We start from the raw sequence: 20,253 nt of genomic DNA, 5'->3' as shown, positions 1-20,253 counted from the left end.
ATGGTACAAAGTTCTTCATGATATCCATTTAAAAAAAAACAGATACAATTGAATTCATTCTGATGTGCTGTTTAACATAATGGCATTTGGCTCATCTTAAATAATTTTATTTTTCAGTGTTACAGGATATGTGTTTATAACCTCCAAAACGCCAGCTGGACAGAGTGATGTATAAGTACTGCAAAAGGGGACAAACCTGAAGCTGGTGAATTCTGACAGTGAAAATCATACAAGTATTTTTCACTCTCATGCTTTACAATTCTCAAAGCTCTTTTAAAAAAGATGGTTATGCACTGCTATTCATACCTGTAACTAAGGAAACTGTGGCACACGATGTAAATATTTTTTCAACATTACATCAGAAGTAAAAAGCAAACACCAGCCACTGAACCACAAATAATAAAAGAAATAAAATGGCTGGTTTCAGCTTTATTGCACCTACCTGGCTTCAGGTCAGAAATGCACCAGTGACTCTGTGAACCCATTTCTGCATGAGAATAACTTACCCTCATGAGTAGCTTCACTGAAATCAGTTTGCATGAAAAGTTTCACTGAATTCAAATGACAGCTGAATCACTGCCTGTGCAGTACAAGTATTTATTTTTAATATACTGTACATGCACTCTGGTCTCAGTTAGCATGTTCATCCTGAGAGGATCTAATTTAATTATTCTCTTTTATATTTATGGCACATTCTCTGGCAGTGCTACCTTCCAAATACTCTAACATCTCCAGTATTATGCCTGGCTATGTCAGGAATGAATCAGAAGCCATGTTAAGACTTGTTATGTCAGCTTAAAAATTCATGTTATCCATTACTTGAATACTCACAGGAAGTCTCAGGGCACTTCTTCTTCAATTAAATTAAATTCTGAAGGTTCCTCAACAGAAGAGAGAAAGTTTCAAGGCAGGGAAAACAGGGACAGGCTTATCAAGCCAAAACAATCATTATTCTGAATCTTAAACAAGGTCATTCCCCAATTCCTTCCGAAACTCCTAAATTTCTGCAGAAAGACTGTCATTTTAAACCAAAGTGACTTACCCAAATTTATCCCTACTATAATGACAATGAAGTAATTAAATCAGTTTTAATATACAATCAATTTGGCCAATTAAGCCCAACATTCATTGATTTTGTTGATGCATAGTGTGAAGACTGAAGGCCCCCACATAATGGATGGATTCCAATCTCATTTAACAAAGCTGGCAAAAGTTTTGTGATTCTATTTCTGTTTATTTTCCAGATAGATAAGGCTAAACTAACTCCTAAATCTGCATATTTTATTTATGTATCTAAATAGCTCCAGCTTCAATATAGTATCTGAGCCCCTCCTTGTATTTAAAAATAGAAAAGAAGAAAAAAAACAAACCAAAACAATAGCAGGCTGTTTCTTTCTTCCTTTTCCATCTGAAGGAGAAAAAGCTTGATTAGTTTATGGGAGGGGGAGATTGTTTATTTGCTTGTTTATGTTTGTGTGTGATTGAGTAAATGTCGTGTATGTATGTTTGGAATTGGCAGGCAGCTCCTTATCTGTGCTGGCAGATATGTCCATGATCTAAAAACAGCCTTTTAGAACTGGCTGCATGTCTCACTATACACCAAGAAACAATTTCAGCAGCTGCCTCAGAGATGAGTCCTTCTGAGACCTCAATGCCCATTTACTGTTGAAGAAAAACATTCTGAACAGCAATGGAGTATCTCACCCGCTGATTCAGATCCTCGTCCTGTCCATCTTCCCCAGCTGGGCAGTATGTTATCCATCGCACCTACACGATCAATTGTCAGCAGCATGCTGGGCAGACATACAGAGTATAGTACACCTTGTCCGTTAAATCTTTGGCTGGGATTCATCTTACCTAACATTAGACAGCTGCAGGGTAGCTGTCTCCAATTAAGCTGGTCACCTCAGGTTTCCTTTACAGTCATATCGGCATTTTTACAGCACAGTCCATCTGACCTATTTTTGGATGACTACTTCAATGTGCAATGAATCATGCCCTAAAAGCACAATCACTTTTTTCTTTTTTTTTTTCTCCACTGACTAAAAGGAGGCCTGGTATAACTAGTTTGAGATATGGCCACTTTAATTTTAATACTACAGTAAATCGGGCCACAAATCACAGAATCACAGAATGACTGAGGTTGGAAGGGACCTCTGGAGGTCACCTTGTCCAACCCCCATGCTCAAGTAGGACCACTTAGAGCTGGTTGCCCAGGATCATGTCTAGGCAGCTTTTGAGGACGTCCAAGGCTGGAGACTCCAGAACCTTCCTGAGCAACCCGTGCAAGTGCTGGGTCACCCTCAGAGTAAAAAAAAGTGTTTCTTGATGATCAGAGGGAACCTCCTGTGTTTCAGGTTGTGTTCATTGCCTCTGGTCCTCTCACTGGGCACCACTGAAAAGAGCCTGGCTCTGTCCTCTTTGTACCCTCCCTTCAGGTATTTATAGACATGGATAAGATCGCCCTGAGCCTTCTCTTCTCCAGGCTCTGAACAGTCCCAGCTCTCTCAGCGTTTCCTCACATGAGAGATGCTCTAGCCCCCTCATCATCTTACTGGCCCTCCACTGCACTTCATTGATTAAGCTCATGAAGAGATAGATGATGGTAACTACCCTTCTTCTGACATAAGGACAGAAGCAGCCCATATCCCAGCAACAGCTTCAACAGGAACTCTAATAAACCAGTAAGAACAATCTTCTTTATGAGGCATTGTATCTACACATTTTTATGTATCCAGGATCCATTGTTACGCATCTGCAGGAACACGCAATAGACTTGCAGCCACCCAGATGAACAAAGCTGAAGGGTGTATATGCCATTTGGACCCTGCCTCATACCCTCTCCGTGTTCAGGACTTTGACACTCTACAAAGCATCACAGATCTATTCAGCCACAGAAAGGAAGAGAAAACTTTAGTATGACTGTGAGCGGGTCACTCTGTTTCACATATCATATATGCATTATATTTTACATTAACTCTACATTGAATAAAATAGGTAAAAATATGGGAAGGCACAATTTTTTTGAGTCATACACTGATTCAAGGTGTGATGAATCCATGTCCCTGCAAGTTGGGCAAGATAACTAAAACCATCAGAGGTACAAGAAGGTGCATCTGAGTTCCTCACATCCTTGATGAGTGCTCTAAACTTTTCTTACAATTATAGGAAAGCCAGGCCAATACCATTAATGTTTCCTGCAGTGCTTTAAAGGAATGACTCACCCCATGCGCAATTTTCACAGAAATTAAGGAGTGGCCTAATTTTAGGAGGTGTTCCAGGCAGTTTCCCATGGAAATAGTTATGTGCCTGCACCCCAGAAATAGAAATTAAGAGTTGCACCCTTCTTCACCATTTTCACTGCTGTCTTACATGGGTCCTTCCACAGCAGGAAGCTATTATGAATCTCGCTCTGAGGCAGCAACTCCTTCCATCTACTGCACAGACACTTTTTGGTACATATTTTCGGATTTTATTCAGGACACCTGAGGAACTAGCCTCCAGTCCTTTCTGTACACTTGCAGCTTCTACAGACCTCCTGAGGTTAAAAAAAAAAAAATCATAGGCTTGGGGTGTGTGTGAAATAAGGGTAACGTAGTAAAACAGGAAATGGACTGGAGTCAACAGGAGTCATCCAGGCCATCCTCTGCTCCAGAGCAGGATCAATAGTATCTAAACCACTCCTGACGTATTTATTTTATCTGTTAAACATCAGTTGAAAGAAACATGGAAAGCTATGTGGTCTTAGTTATGTTGCCATGGAAAACTCCAGAAGGGGAGAAGTAGGCCCAACGCCTGAAATAATTCCTTCCTTTAACAAGATTTTAGAAATGCTTTCTAAGTCACTCTGTCATGCGCACCAGCACTTACAGCTTTGAGAGTGGAGTCAATTAAAAGGTTTCCACATTCCTTAAATCTGCAGATCTTTTCAGAGAGATTACATTTTAAATGTCTTTAAGATTAACAGTAATTTCCAAACTCAAGTTCATTTACAGTACCTCTTAAAACGTTCTGGACCACTGGATTGTAACTTTTTCTACTGGGCTCAATTTGTATATGAAAAGTTGAAATGACTGTTGAATGTTACCCTAATGATTTGAAGCGGTAAACCAGAATGAAATAAGTCATTGTTAGATTCGCTAAATTTGATGACAAATTGTACATTTGGGGGTCTTGACCTTACCTATTTGTAATGCAGGAATCCAAGAATATATTCCATTTACTGCAATAAATTGCTGTAGTTGTCTTAGATCTGTCTTACAAAAGTATTTTACAAACTTTATTTAAGAATTTATAAGGTTTAAAATTTTCTCCCCTGTTGAAGGAATGAAAGGATCTTTTTTTAAAAACTTTGTTCGATTTTAGATGACTTCCATCAGTGCTTTCATTTTGTCATGGCTTGGAGCGCACACAGCCACAGAGCTGGCTGAGGAAGGGCAGCTGCAGACTGCCTCAACCTTTTGCTTGGCAGGTGATACAAGCATTTACCACAGTGGATATTTTTAGTAAAGGGCTGCAGATCCCTCACCCCTTCTCCTCATTAACAAACTGAACCTCAGACATTCTCGTCCGGACTAGTTCTCCTCCTATTCATAATCTGAGGCAGGAACAGCCCAATAAGCAAGTCCGATCTCCGGCAGCCCAACACTGTAAGAAATGTTCCTTCTGCCATTAAAGTCTCTTTTTCTGTTGTTTTAACCCTCTCCATTTATTCAACTTTGATCTTCAATTAGGACAGCAGAACTAGACACAAAGTTGCATTAGTATTCAGACCAAATAACTGATATATAAGTAAGAAAGTTTTCCCGCTTTTCTACTTCAGGTTCCTCTATTTCTTATCAAAAGATGGAGTTTGCTTTTTGGGCCACGGAACAGCAATAAAAACTTATGGTCACTGGTTATTTACTGTGACTACCAAGTTCATCTCATAATCACTGACTGCCACAACAGAGAGGTGCACCCCCTAAGCATGCATCATGCTTTGTTTCTAGCTGTGCCTTTACATTTAGAATACTTATATATCAGGAAAGCTGAGTACTCAGATTGTGTTGTGTCAGTAGTCTACATAATTTTCCTGGTCCTAGCATTATCCATATAATCAATAATTTTGATTCTATCTCTTCTTCCAAGTCATGAAAAAAGGGTTAGAAATGAGAGGACCATCTAGACATACCCTTCCCTCAGGGGAGATTATCCATTCACAAATACAGCCTGGAGACGTATCAAACAATTCTGAATCCACGTGCTGTTTACCATTTCTGAGTAGGTATTGCTCTACCGTCTTTAAGAATCATCCAGTAAGAAGTCAAACACCTTAAAGTAGCAACAAGTCAAATACCTTAAAGTAATGTAAGTGTACTATATTGATAGTATTTTAATCAACCAACTACGTAATTCTGCCCCCAAAGATATTAGACTGGTTCTGTTTTCCTTAAGACTGTGATTCATTGTATTTCATTACTTTAATTATTAGTCAATTCCCTTACCAGTCATACCACCACTTTATTTGGGAAATTTTATCTTAAGATTTCTTTATTTGGGAGCCTTTATCTTAAATTTTGCAATTGTAATGACAAAACACGAGTGGGAACCTCCGAGGTAGCAGTAACCATCTGCCTTCAGTTCAAAGGCAGCAGATATATTTGCCATGTTACTATACATTAATGCCTTTTTCTTAACCATTATGCAAAAGTAAACACGTAATATGCACAATCCTTTAATAATCTAATCAAGTTTGCAAGTACAAAAGCAGTAAGAAATACGTTAAAGGAAGAGACACCTATAGGTTTTCTAAGTTTTTTTTTTTTTCTCTGTGAACAGTTTGCACTGACAATGTTATTGGAGCATCAGCAAGTTCAGTTATTCTCTTCTTTACAAGCCATTCTGCATGGACATAGCTTGAAATAGTAAACAAAACTAAGAGTTTTCGCTGTCAGGGAATTCAATATTCCTGCCTACAACAGTTTGTACCCATTGTATTAGATCATATTAATCTTCAGAATTTGAGAAGAATACAGAATTGCTAAGTCTGGTTTCTGAGACTTATAGCAGAGACTGTCATTTACATAGAACCTCAAAAATTTCACTTGGGCTGCGTTTGCACAAAAGTCAATCTGCCTTATAGCCCAGGAACAGTACCTAAACCCTTGTAATATCTTTTAATCATCCACCTCTTAATAGTTTCCTCTGATAAATCTTCAGGCCCTTTCCATTTCTTCTATCAGAATTAAAATGACCAAGGGCAAAATTAGTGCAATATTGAGCAGACAATGTAGTGTCAATTCCCATGATGCTCTATATTTCAGTATCTTGTAACCATTTTGTCCATTTCAGAGTAATTGTATGCAACTCTGATCTCCTTTAATGTTATATCCAGAATTTTAAAAATCTCACTGAGAGGATTTGTTATTCAAAGTGGCCTCAGAGAGCTAAATTAATAGGATGTATTGGTTAAGCCAACTATAAATTATCACAGCCACTGGGATATTAAACAACTGAGTTATTCTGGAGACTGATAACATCTTTGTCCCTATGCATATGCTAGGCTAAGCTTTGCCTTGGTATCTTACAAATTAGCTGCATATCTACAAATACGTCTTGCTTTCCAGTTTTGGCGGGGCGGGGGGGGGGGGTTGAGCTTAATTCTTCATAGCCGTAAGGAAAAACACACTCCTTTTTTTGTGACCTAAACCTGTTGAAGACCCTCGATCCTGTCATAATTATTTCTTCTGAAAACACAAAGACAGAACTGAAGTTATGCATCCTCTTGTCAGTTATTGATTGTTCTCAAACTTTATCAGCTGGTGCTAACTTTTAAAATTTAAGTCATCATCATTTTTCAAAAGCTGCTTCTTACTGATAAGTAAAACCAAGTTAAAGCATCTCCTGTTCCCTTGTGCATTTGGGGTTTTTTTAAAAGTATTTAAAACTGCAGCCCTTTCACTGACCCCTGGCCTAGCAGCTATATACAAAAATCCCCTCTACCTCCAACACAAAGGTATTCTGCATGTGACAATCACTTCCACCCGTGCATCTCAGAGATTTAAAAACATCGTTTTACTTCTTTGGATGCAAATACATTATAACATCATAGCCACCCACAATTCCAGCCATCCCTGACTTTAACGGAAAGGCAGCACAGCAGCGTACGTGCTAAGCAGAAAGAAGGACGTCCTTCTTCCCTGGCTCAGTACCACAACCACCAGCCGCGTAACAAGGCGGGAAAACACTTTGCCGTCAGAAACGCTTGACGAAGGCACCGGGCTGAGCCCCGCGAGAGGGCCGAGGAACAGCAGCAGTTTCCCCCATGGAACAGCCACTTTCCCCCATGAAGGAGGCAGGCTCGGAGGTGCACGGCTTCCAAAGTCATCCTTCCACAGCGACCCAGAGAACGGTGCAGGGGACCTGTTACCACACTCCCAGGGTGTATTTCTGCCTCCAAAGCCCCTCCGCCCTGCCTAGCTCTTCCTGCTTTCCTTAGAGCCTCAGGCCCTGAGGTAAGAGGTTTGCAAAACTCTCGGTGTACAAACATGTCTTCCTGTGAGATGAGGCAGGAAGGGCAAAGTCCTGCAGGTGTGTGTGTGGGGGGGGAAGGCAGGGATCCCGACAGCCTCCGAAACCTGCAGGGATCCTTATTCCTCCTCCTCCTCCTCACCTGAAGAAGAGGAAACACGAAGACTACACTCGTGAAGGCAAACACAACGCCAGCCTTCGCCACGCTCCTCGCCCCACCGCCACCATGTTGCCGCCGCGCCGCCGGCACTGCGCATGCTCAGGGCCGCCGCCGCGCCGCCGGCCGCTACGAGGCGCGGGCCGGCGGCCGCCGCTGGCCCGATGGAGGAGGAGGAGGAGGAAGATGGAGGCCGGGGAGCCGCGGGGAGGTCGACGGCGGCGTCCGGCCGCTTCGTGCGGTGCCTTTACGCGGTGGGCTTCCTGGTAAGCGGGCAGGCGGGCTGCGGCGGCGGCGGCAGTGCCCTTCCGGAGCGGCCTGAGGCGGGCGGCCGTGCCTGGGAAGGGAAATCCTCCCCGCCTCACACGACCCCGCTCCCCGGCCCCACGGCTCCGGGGCAGCCCTTGTGAGGGGCCGTGCTGGAGGCAGAGGAGGGGGAACGGCCCCGCAGCCGGTTCCGGAGCCGTGAGGTCCCCTCGGGGCTGTCAGGGGATGCTGCAAAGCCCGAAGTCGGGCAGACACCCCCCCACGCCACCGCTACCCTCCCCGGGTCCCGGCTCGTAGCGGGCCTCCCCCCTTACGCTCCAGATGAAGCTGCTGGGTTTTGAGGTACATCACTTCGGTGCTTTTTTTTTGGAGTTGGAGCGTTTGTAGCGATAGTGGTTTGTAGCGGCCGTATTGTTTTATCCGTGCTAACAGTCGTGCAGTTTGATACGAAGGTGTGATTTTTATCCCATGAATGAAATGGAATAGCGCAGCGCCCTTAAAGCTAAGTTTTGCCTTATGCTTATCAGAGAGCTGTTCCTTGTTTCCTTGAAATACCAGTGGTTGGTGTAAACCAAAAAAGAAAAAAAATCCATGCTGCTTCTAGAAAAAAGCCCCTTACTGAAAGAATATAGCGTATAGACTTCAAAGAGGGTTTGTATTCTGTAGTGATTCATGAGCCTCGGGAAAATGTCATTTAATTAATTTAAAATTAAAAGGGATAACTTGGAAAATGACTACAAAACAAGTACAAATTTGCACTGTGAAATGTAGGTCTATTGTCTTACCTACCTTTAGGTTGGGCAGTAAAAACAATCTGGTTGGTTTGGGTCCTGGAGCAAATATTCCAGGGAAAGGTGTGTTAGGACAAGCTTTGCTTCTTAGCTCACTTTTAAACACTGTGTTTTTCCAACTCTGTAATACGTTGCTGACCTAGAGCATGGAGTACACACAGAAATCAACCAAGAAGTGAGTGTCCTTTTAGAGGGTGTGAAGTATAATGAAATATCATGATAAAGAGCTGTTGCCTGTGATGCAAGCTTCCTGTAACTAAGCAAATACAGCGTAGTTATCATTTGACATAAGAAATTATAGGTGAAATGAGCAATAACTACCCATTAGAGGATAGAGGTTAAGGGGTCTTGCCCTACCTGCATGTCTGTGACCAGTCTAGTACTGCCAGGGTATATTCTGAGACTTGTCCTTTTTAATGTCTCTATCGATGACCTCGACGAGGTCATTGAACCTCTCATCAGGTTTGCAGGTGACACCTAAGTAGGCAGTGCAGTTTAGGAGGACCTAGACAGGCTGGATGGATGAGCTGACAGGAGCCTAATGAAACTCAGCAAGGACTACTGCCAAGTCCTGCACTGGGCAAGGAAGAACCTCTTCCAAATATACAGGCTGGGGAGCAGCTCTGCTGGTAAGGCCCTGGTGGGGAGCAAGCTGAACGTTAGCCAGCAGTGTGCCCTGGGGGAGAGGCAGCCAGCAGCATCCTGGGCTGTGTGAACAGGGAAGCAAGCAGTCCTCCTTCACTCAGCGCTCGTGAGGCTGCATCTAAAATACCATGTTAAGGTCGGAGTGAGTTCACTGGAGGGCCACCAGGATGGTTGGCAGGGTGGAACGACCTGTGAGAAGAGGCTGAGGGGAGCCCTGCAGCTGCCTTTCCATTGCCTGCGAGGAGGTTAACAGGAAGCTGGAACCAGGCTCCAGAGTGCAGTGCTTGGCGAGAGAGAGAGAAGGTCTTATTTCCAGTCAGAACCTCTTGTTTCAATTTAAGGAAAACCTTTGTCACCATGAAGACAGTCAAGCAGCAGGACAGGTTGCCAGAGAGGCTGTGCAGCCCCCATCCTTGGAGGTTTTCAAGACCCGACTGCATAAAGCCTTGAGCTACTAGGTCTGACCTCAGAGCTGGCCCTGCCGTGAGCAGAAAACTGGACTGGAGACCTCCTGAGGTCCCTTCCAAGTGGCTTATTCTGTTATTCCATGTTTGTGCATGCGAGTGCTTGGAATAGCTTATTGAGCCCTAAGATTGTGTTATTGAATATGTTCATAAGTTGTGTGGTCTGTTTGCTCATGCTAATATCTTTAATAATGGTTCTAACCTTTCAAGTCTCAACTTCAACCATCAAAAGATACTTAATGACAGACTGTGAGAATTTTCTTATGCCTTGATACAGTTATTCTGGCTTGGGCATACTATGAATGGCTAGTCTAGTTGAGCTCATGCAGTCACTGATAAAAGGTGGTCTTGCTCCAATAGATCTCTTCTGTAAGGTTCTGCTCTGGTATAGGACACTGTATGCTGTGCCAGGAGCATACAGTGAAAGAACTACTGGGGTCACTGTAGTTAGCTTAACAAAAGATAAAAAATCAAAAGGAATGAGTAGGAGATCCTTGTACTGCTCAGGATAGGCAGTGTTCTTTGCCCTCCTCTTACAAAAAGTTCTTCACTTACGATTTGCTTTTTTCTTTCTTTTTCTTTTTTTCATGTTTTTGTCTTTTCACTACATTTTGTAAGTTATACAGAAAGGCAGTCTGTAGGTAGGTTTAGATCTACCATAGCTTCTTCCCCATCGTGGTTGAGAGGTAAAATACTGTAAATTTTCCAAATATACTCTCTTTGCACAAGTAAAAGTATTTTCAGGGGATTGAAATTACAGACTAATTTACATTTAAAATAATAGTACCAAGTACTTTTCTTATTAAACAGATAAAGCTTAATAGATATTAAAGGAATACTAAATGTTTAAATAAGTATATGCAGAATGATTGTATCTGGAGGGGTGAAGAGAATTGCTGTTTTCATAGTTTTAATTCCTCTGTGAGGCAATCCTTTATCTTTCAGTTTATGTGTTTCTGTAATTTTGTACATACAGGATGCATTGTAGAGGTTACAACATACCACATTGGCCATGAAAAATTTTCTTTTAATCTTGTATCAATATGGAAATAACTTAAAATTTTTAAAAATATTGACTAAGCCAGGTTGCCACCATCTTTGTTATGATCAGTTACTAAAACTTTTTCTGCCTTCTTTTCAGGATTTATTTGGTGTGAGCATGGTTGTACCTTTAATGAACCTTCATATCAAATCTCTAGGAGCAAGTCATACAGTTGCTGGAATAATAGGTGAGTTGCAGTACTCGATTATTTTACCAAAGAATAAGATAATGTGAACTGGATTATGCCTTACTGCACATTGGACGCTGTAACACAACTCTTCCTTGCTAGTAGCATAATAAAAAGTAAGGCCAATTCCCAAATAAAACTGTACGGGCAGCCATACTGTGAGACCTGTCCAACCTTGCATGCTGACAGTAGCCCAAAGCAGGTGCTTGGGAAAGAGCATTCTTGGAAAGAACAAGGAAGTCTTGCAGTAACACTTGTACAGATGCTTTTCAGCATCCAAGAATTTACAGTTTAGCAACTTTGAGAGATAGAGGCATTGCGTTTAGTTTTATTGTTATTTACAGACGTTGCAAACAGTACTTCTGCAGCTGGTTCTCCTGAGGTTTCCAATGCCTATGATTGCTCCCAGTTTGATTAAATTCCTTGCAGCTCCCTTTTGGCAAAATATTTATCATCTTCAAGGAGTGCTTACATGTAAATACTGAAGGTTTGGAATTTTATCTTAAAAAACGAAGCAGTAAGATGAAGTTGTGTGGTTCTAAAGTTCTTATTTATATCTTAAGGTACTGTTTATGGTTTGTAATGATAAAAATACGATATTCTTTATAGCTATGTGTGGTTGACATGGGCTCTGTTACTCAGTTTTTTATTACCTTGCTTTTTTATTTTGGGTGAGATTTAGCACTTTTCATGAAATAATTCTGGTTCTGCTCTGAGTTGTCAGAGTATTACTTTAAGCAGTAATTCATCAAAAATACATTTTCATTTCAACAGTCTGCTTTGATTTTTAACTTTAAAAGAAACTGGGGTTTGAGGTGATTCTTTATAAATGAAAGAGGCTGGCAGATGTATCTCTCTGCTTCTCATTGCTGCTTCTCTTCCGTCACTAACTGCTGCTAAACTCTTAGCCTCCAAAATGAAAGAGTAGGGTCTGTGGTTTCTTCAGGGCTTCTGTGGTGCCTTGTAATAGGCTGAAGTGCCAAGTGGAAAGTAATTAGTGCCTCCCAGTAATGAAATTCTCTGCTGATTCTGAGAAAGCAATTATAAATGCCAGGGTCTGTTTTGTTTAATACACCATACAAAGCAACATCCTTCTACACTAAATAGTTTTACAAGTTTTCAGCATTTGGTTTTCTTTTTTGTCATTCCTGAAACTGTTTCCTTGGTTATGTGCTAAACTCCACCCTTGGTTTGTCCTGCTCCCTCTTCCTATTCTTCTAGTAAATTATTCCCAGAATTTCTCTCATGCTTCCTCATTTAAAATTTTGTGCAGTTTTCATTTTTAAAAAAAAATAAGTTTAATTTTTAACACTGGTATTTTACTTGTTTATTTTAGGATCTCTCTATGGTATAATGCAACTATTTTCCAGCACATTTGTGGTGAGTTCTAACACTACATTCTTGAGTATGTTGGTATTTCTGTGGATTTTAGGAGGAAAAAGGATGAGGCTAATAATAGTGTTTCTTGACATTTTGAAAATGTTTATAGTGTTCGTATAAGCATTTTTTTTTGGAGGATCCAGTTTTTAGTTTGTGTGGGAAATGTTGTTTCTTTTATAGGGAATTGCCAGATTTTGCAGAACTAAACAGAGTACAGTCTTTAGACAAAAACTACAATCCAGATTTGAGCTCTGATACATTGCTGAGCACGTCGCAGTCACACAGGGTTCTCTTCAGTGTTGCTGCTAGTAAAGCAGTTTCCTTTAATGCAGTAGCCTGTCCAAAAGGCAGCCTCACCAGTCAGCGCTTCATAAACCTGTTATCTAGAGTTTGCTTTCCCTGCTTAATGAGCAGTGCCTTGTAATTTGCCATATGGCCTAAATTCATGCATTACGTCTTTGAGCTTTGTTTGGTTTTGTTTTCTATTAGCTTTTGATTTTTAACATCCTAATCTAAGCAAGAGTGCAAAGACTAAACCTCTTGAATGCATGCTTTACCTATCAATACCTTAGATCCCTATGTTAGCTGGGAGCACCTTTAATATTACCCTGGTACCTCCTAGCTTTCAAGAGAGCAGATTTTGAGCGTCTCATGAAAAAACTGTTTCAGGGTTATTATGCAGGGCACCTGGGATAATTTGCTTCTATAATCCTGTGGCATTTTCTTTGAACTGCAAGACCATTGCCTACCTTCTTAAAAACCTACTTCCTGCTTGGAATCGAGCTGATTTATAAGCATGCTACATGCGAGTTTACTGTTTGCCCTTCTCATAACTACTTCCTCCTTGTCTGCACTTAGATGACAAACTCCGTATAGCTAAGGTCATTCCTTTTAGGATGCTCAAAAAGTGTCTAGTACATAGCGACCATTGATGCAAACAAATATTTCTGGTTGGTTGTGATGACATTTTCAGAGGGCCCCTACTACTAATATTTCATGGTGTTTGTTTCAGGAATTTATTTTTAAAAGAGAGAAATTATTTTTAAAAAAGCTCTGCGCATGACATTAAATGGAATCAGTTTCAGCAGGTGCACTGCCAGCCGGGCAGAACTCTGTTCATGACTTCCAGATCTTGAGCACTTAGGAATGTTGTGTAATAAGCTTATTAAGCTTTCACTGACAATCCTTTGATCTCTTTTCTCAATTTAATTTAGAAGTACTGATTGTTCACTGTACATAGTTAAATGTTATAAAAAGCTAATCTTAATTTCCTGCTTTGTGAAAGGGCTGCTGGAGTGATATAGTAGGAAGACGGTATTCCCTGCTTGCTTGTATTCTTCTTAGTGCGCTGGGTTACTTCCTTCTTGGAACATCCACCACCGTGTTCCTGTTTGCCATTTCTAGAGTCCCTGTAGGTGAGTAAACACTTGGCATTTTGCAGTTTAAATTCCCTGTACTCTCAGCTTGAGAATGACTACTAAAGATATCATGGTATGTGGATGGCTGCATAGCATCATCACCCAGCAGCACCAGCTGAACCTTAGTAATGGAAAAATCTCTACAAATCAAACATTCATGTGACTTTTTTCTGAAAATAATTTGAAATGTATACTCAACAACTGTCACAACTTTTACACCACCTTGAATGGCTGAATTTTATGAGAACAGGAGTGCAGCAATTCCTTGAAGAGGCTATTGTAAGGTTAGTCATAACAGGTATACAATCTACCAGGTCACTACTGGAAATCTTGGCCTGCACTTGCAATGGAGAATGGAATGATATGTGCATTATTGTTTTTCTCATGCTGAAAATATACCTCAAAGTGATACTACAAAATGTGGCTGAAATTTTAGGTCACTGCTTCAACAGAATATTTCTGTTGTGCAAAAGCATGTATGTTTGCAGCACTGAAGCTAAGTTTGTGCCAGGGTTTGTATCAGAGTTCTTAAAATAGCCGAACACCTATTGCATGTGTTCTGATATAATAAGCATTGCTATTACTATGAACATATCTACTAAAGGGCACTTTTATGGCCCATAGTTTTGATTTAGGAACTGTTTATACTGTTTCTTAATTTAAAGACTATTTGCTAATGAATTATTTGGTTGATATTTGACTACTCAGTAGAGGTAATCCTTTTCAATGCTAACAGCACTTTGACTGTGACAGCATTGCCCTGGTCAGCGGGAAGGAACATAAGAAATTGCGTTATTAGTATTCCTGCAGTATGCTTACCCTTTTGTGCTTTTCTTTTGCCACCCACCAGTTTCCCATATGAATTTGGTGTGTTACAATCCTGGAAATCTTCATACTCAGCAAACTTGGTACAGAGCTATGTTCATAAACAGTCAAGCCATTCCTCCCTAACCGTTACCCACCCACAAGTTCCTGTTTTAGCAGCTTTTTTATTCCTAGTGTGCTTCAGCACTCAGCTTAGTTACTTCTTCTTTCAGCAGGGCTGCAGGAGCACTCCTTCGACACAGATGCCTGAATAATTTTGATTCCCAAGTCCATATCCTTGAACAGCCAGGATGATGATCATGGCCCAACGTGCTGCATGAAGCTAGCATTGAAAAATTTGTGGTTAATGGAATCTTAAAAATACCAGTCATACAGGTTTTGACCATTGATATTTCAGATAGCTTCTGTCATTTTCAATATTTTGGACTGAGCAATACATGTTTATGATTTTGTTTATATTATGTTGCAGGTATTTTCAAACACACACTCTCCATCTCTAAAGCCCTGCTTTCTGACTTGGTTTCTGAGAGAGACCGCCCTTTAGTAATGGGACGCTTCAATGCAGCCTCTAGTGTGGGCTTCATTCTGGGACCTGTTGTTGGTGGCTACCTTACAGAGTTGGAAGATGGCTTTTATCAAACGTCCTTCATCTGTGCCTGTATCTTCCTTCTGAATGCTGGTAAGTTGTATGTCATATTTTGCATCTTTGTTCCCTTCATTCCTCACTTTTGTATTTTTATGCCATTTTTAATACCTTGAATTCATGGTGCGTTTATCATCTATGGCATACATGTTCTGTATACTGATACTACCCTTTGAATTTGAACCTATGTGGAAGGGCAGGAATTTTGAAACAGGTAACGTCCAGATGCTTCTCCTTTGTATTGTATATACGACTTTTATATTCAGACGTGGGAATGGGAATTTTTAATATGCCCAAAGCTGAAGACTAGAAATCAGAATTTTGGCTTTAGCCTTTAGATTTGTTTATATGTTGCGAATGTGTCACCTCAGTGTTTTCCTTCTTGCTTTCACCACATCTAGAATTGAACTGATACTGTGAATAACACTAGACTTAATCTTCATAATTTTTTAAAGTGAAATGATTGTCAAAGTCCTTTTTTGAATTTTGATCCTTACACTAAGTAAACTTACAATCAGACGAATGTCTTCCATGTAAAGCTAATGCAATTGAATGAAATCAACTAATTTCTTGGTCTACATAGGTCTTGTCTGGATGTTACCCTGGAGTGAAGGAAACACTGGCAATAGGGAACATCAAGGAGGCAACAAAGGAACAGACAGTTTCTCAGCAAAAGCAAATCATGACCTGCACTTGAAATCAGCAAGTAATGGAGCTATGGCAAGGGATAGTCTTTTCCAGTCTCCATGGATCCAAGTTGCAACGGTGCTGAAGAGGATTAAAGGAATTGCGTGCTCTGATCTGTGGGATATATTTTTAGTGCGGTTGCTGATGTCTGTTGCTATACTGCTGTACTATAGTAATTTTAGTCTGGCCTTGGAGGAGCGATTTGGGGTGAAACCCTTATTCGCTGGATACCTAATGAGCTATAGCAGTGCACTAGGAGTCCTGGCTGGTTGTCTGCTCGGACCAATAACAAGACTCTATCAGCACAACACTTACAGAATTTTGTTGCACTCCAGCACTCTTACCTGCACGTTGATTCTCCTGTATGCGTCAGCGCTGAGCATATGGATGGTCATTTTGTCTTCCACATTCTTAGCCTTTTCAACTACTATAGGTCGTACTTGTATTATTGATCTTGAATTGACCATTGGTGGGAATGAGGCCAGCGGTACGCTCCTAGGTGTTGGACAGTCTGTGACATCAGTGGGACGTATAGTTGCCCCGCTCCTTTCTGGAATTGCTCAGGAGTTCAGTCCTTGTGGCCCCCCAAGTCTAGGGGTTGGACTAGCTTTAGTAGCTATTCTGATAATGAACGCGAACAAACAAAAATACTGTAGCCATGGAAATGTTAAATTAAAAAATCAATAGCTGCAAAGTTGGATTGCATAGAGATATCTTGCAGGAGAGGCAAAGTGAATCAACCTGGGGTGATGCTTACACCTGCCAGACTTGTACAGTAGTAACAGGATCTTTTAAGAGGGCACATTATGTTCACGTGGAGGCAAGTACATATAAATATTTCTGCTGCAGGGATGTTAATGCTAGACAAATGTTATTCTAACTGGTACCACTAGAACACTTGCGAGAGGGACAAATGTTGCTGTATTGTACTGGCTGGGATTTTTTAAGGAATTTTTAAACTTTTTGGAGGGAAAAAAGCATTACATGAAATACACAAATCCTGCTTGTAGCTCACATTTGAAACAGTGTTTAGGTTGATAGATTGTTAAAAGTCGGAAGTTGCTTCTTATTATTTAATCAGAGGTGAATTTTTATTGTTTAATCAGAAGGAGAATTTGCAATGTAGCTCATTAGCCTTAATTTCTTATGCTGTGGTCTGCTGCCATTTGTCTGCTGTGACGGTAGCTTAATTAACAGAGTGTTTGCTTATGTGATTTTGTTAAGCATACTTTCTCTACAAAACTTGCTGCACAGCATGATTAGGCACCTTGGGGTAGCCATCCAACTCCTGCTGATTCCTGGTCTTTCCCAGGTAACAAAACTGGGTATATGCTAACTTCATGTATTAGAAGGCCTAAAATGGACAATTTTAGAATAATATGGCATCATTCAGACTGAAACTGAGACTGAATGTAAGCTTTATTGAAACTTGAACTGATGGTTTCTGTTTAGTAGTAACTTCTACTGAGCAACTTTGTCATAAATTATTTGTTAATGTTTCCTGTGCAATTTTTCCATCATTTTAAGAATAAATTTGCTTCTTAATTCTTTTGAATGACTGTTAAAGGTGAGCTGGAGCAACTAGCAGTACCTCATGGATCTGGATTAATGCATTCTCTCTCATCTCTGGAGGCATAAGTGACATTTCAGTGACAAGAAGGACTGTTTGTTTGTTGGTATTTTAGTCTTCATTTGTCTGCACTGCTTAACTAATGAGAGGTTACTCTCAGAGCTATACTGAGAGTTCTAGCACTCTCCTGTGCTATTTACTGTTCAAGCTCATATTACTTGCAAGTCACCACTGTTTGCATTTCATTTGAAACATATGAAAAATGTATTTTGTACTGCTAACGTTCCATATGCTTTTCCTAGTATTACTTGATGAAAGTACAAAGTCAACTATGTATAATTGTTGGGTGGATTTTTTGATTAAAAACAATTCAGTTATCTCCTTGAACACATCCATGCAAATAGCATTGCTGTTTCAGGAGAGTCATAGACGGTGTTTTGCATTTTTAATTTTTTTTTTATTCTTTACCTTTTCCAGTGCCTGCTATCATTTAAAGCCTTGTTGAAACCTCAGTGATTCCAGTGGCAGCACTATGGGAACATGTATAGAATTCTGAGTTGTTTTAATTTTATATATTGACATAATGAGTGTGTGTCTTATTACTGCTGATTTCAGTACGTATCCTCAGAGTTCCTTATTGTAATAATCTGTGTTTCATTTCTCCCTAGGAACTTGCGGCATTTTCAAGTGTCATCTCCTCTTGTCTTGCTTGGTAGATGCCTCAAAACATTCTGGCCCTAAATTTCCTATTTTCTTTCTTTCCATCTTTTAAATTTTTTTTTTTTTTTTACATAAAACCACCCTTCTGTAAGTCAGGGACTTCCGTTTTACAGCTACAGCAAGGGGTGAAGGAAAAGGGTAGGAAAAAAACCCTTGAAAATTAATATATATGAAAGATTTAGTAGTTTTTACTATAGTTGTTGGTTATATGAGGTAACATAACATTTCCCCTTCTAAGTTGCTGCACTGATGAAAGCTGAATTCTGTAAACACCATAAAATTCAGTTTATACTAACATATACAGCTGCCTGAATATTGCTTTTCTGCTTATAAAAACTTCAAAACTTCACTGTTTCTGTTATACGTCAGTGAAAAAAGTGCTTTCCACAATCAGCAGATATTTTTGTTTTATTTTGAAAAATAGTTCTCCATATACACTAAATAAAAATGAAATTAAATAATCAAATTGAGAAATCTGTGGAAGGCTGTGGTCTCAGGGACATGTTGCAACTGATGTTACAGAAGAGAAGTTTTTTACTTGTAGGCCAAAATGATTTCTGAAGTGCTGCAGAAACGTTTCTTCTTTGTAAAGCCTCAGTTACAGAAAAGTTGCCCCCCTCTTTTTTTTTTTTTTCTTTTTTTTAAGGGCTAGAAATAAATGAAGTGACATTCCATGTGTATCATTTTGTCGCTGTGTTTTTTCCCCTCTTCCTCTGCTGAAACTAGGGCACAAAACAGAGGTGGTCACCATGAAGTGCAGATTTTTTTTTATTTTTTTTTTTTTCAAGCTGTTCCTTAAAATGATCATTTGAATCTACGTACTTTTCACATAAAAGACACAAGAGCCAAGGATTCAACCAAGACATGGCTTGACAGTGAATGAAAAAGAAGAAGTAAAAGAAAATGGAGAACTTAGCAGTTTTGAGATGGAGTGCTTAAAGCTACTGTTCCTAGTGCTTGGAGACCATGTTTGGATCCCCGGTGTTGTCTTTTAGTTGCCATAACCATGCAAGTTCAGAGAGTGATGAATAAATGACATCCCTGGAGATAAGGAGCTGTGACTCCCCCTTTTAAGTTGTGGGAGGAGCAGTTGCAGCCATTTTTGGCTTCAGTCTAGTGGCTTTAGTGAATTACTCAGCATTTTCTTGAATCCAGTGGTGGTATCTGAAGACTGTAACAAAACAGATCTGAGTATGGACTAAAGAGAAAGCTTCTACCTGCAAATTACTATAAATTAAGATTTTTCTCTTGCTTGCTGTTACTTTAGTTTTTGGTTGGTTTTCTTGGGCTTGTAGGCAGGGTTGGGTTTGGGGGGGTTTTTTTTGCTTTTTACCTTTTGAAATTCTCACTTTTTTAACAGTGACTATTTTTCTGACCTTTATGATCAGCTGATGTTGAAGACGCTGTGTATACAATACAGTAATTTATTTCTGTAAAACAGCTGGTAGCATATATGTACTGATTTTGTTTCTTTTAAATGATGAAGCAAATGTAAGATTTATTCCATGTTGGTGTACGCTGCATACATTTGAAGAGATTCTTTATAAACATACCAGTTCTGCAGATTTGAGTTTCTTGTCCTCTTTTCGCTGAATTTACTCGTTGCAGCACCATCACAGAGGTTACTACGATTCTCATTTTCTGAGAACAGGTTGATTATTGAGCAGATAATGCAGCAACAAAATGGGACAAGCGCTGCTTACTAACTGGCTTGCTCATTACTTCAAGCACTCTGTAATGCCATCATGTTCTAGCTGATGGGAACCCCTGGGGGTCTGTTCAGGTGCTGCCAGCCCCCATTTGGTTATGGGTGCTGTGTAATACCCCGGGTAAGTGATGCTTTATAGCTTGGCGCTTTGGGATTTGAAAACCCAAGACTTGACTGTGCTGTTATTGCTATAATTTTTAATTCATGCTATATTGCTATAATTCATTCACAAAGATC

General features: G+C 40.2%; 2 protein-coding genes across 2 annotated transcripts in view; one reads left to right on the top strand and one right to left on the bottom strand.

Annotated features, from left to right (window-relative positions):
• TMEM182 (transmembrane protein 182) overlaps positions 1 to 7,767 on the bottom strand; it is a 32,341-nt gene extending 24,574 nt beyond the window's left edge. The window contains exon 1 of the mRNA XM_052773891.1: positions 7,655 to 7,767. The gene's annotated coding sequence lies outside the window, so the exon portion shown is untranslated. The remainder of the gene's footprint in view (positions 1 to 7,654) is intronic.
• Positions 7,768 to 7,792: 25 nt separating this feature from the next.
• MFSD9 (major facilitator superfamily domain containing 9) lies at positions 7,793 to 19,873 on the top strand. The gene is made up of 6 exons (XM_052773889.1): positions 7,793 to 7,935; positions 10,978 to 11,065; positions 12,402 to 12,445; positions 13,731 to 13,860; positions 15,158 to 15,367; positions 15,915 to 19,873. The coding sequence occupies exons 1-6, from the start codon at positions 7,834 to 7,836 to the stop codon at positions 16,703 to 16,705; spliced, it is 1,365 nt and encodes a 454-aa protein (XP_052629849.1). The 5' UTR covers positions 7,793 to 7,833; the 3' UTR covers positions 16,706 to 19,873.
• Positions 19,874 to 20,253: the final 380 nt, after the last annotated feature.

This window comes from Harpia harpyja, chromosome 22 (assembly GCF_026419915.1).
Source record: "Harpia harpyja isolate bHarHar1 chromosome 22, bHarHar1 primary haplotype, whole genome shotgun sequence".
Lineage (NCBI taxonomy): Eukaryota > Metazoa > Chordata > Aves > Accipitriformes > Accipitridae > Harpia > Harpia harpyja.
The sequence above is the reverse complement of the archived record's forward strand: the minus strand, read 5'-3'. Positions and strand labels throughout refer to the sequence as shown.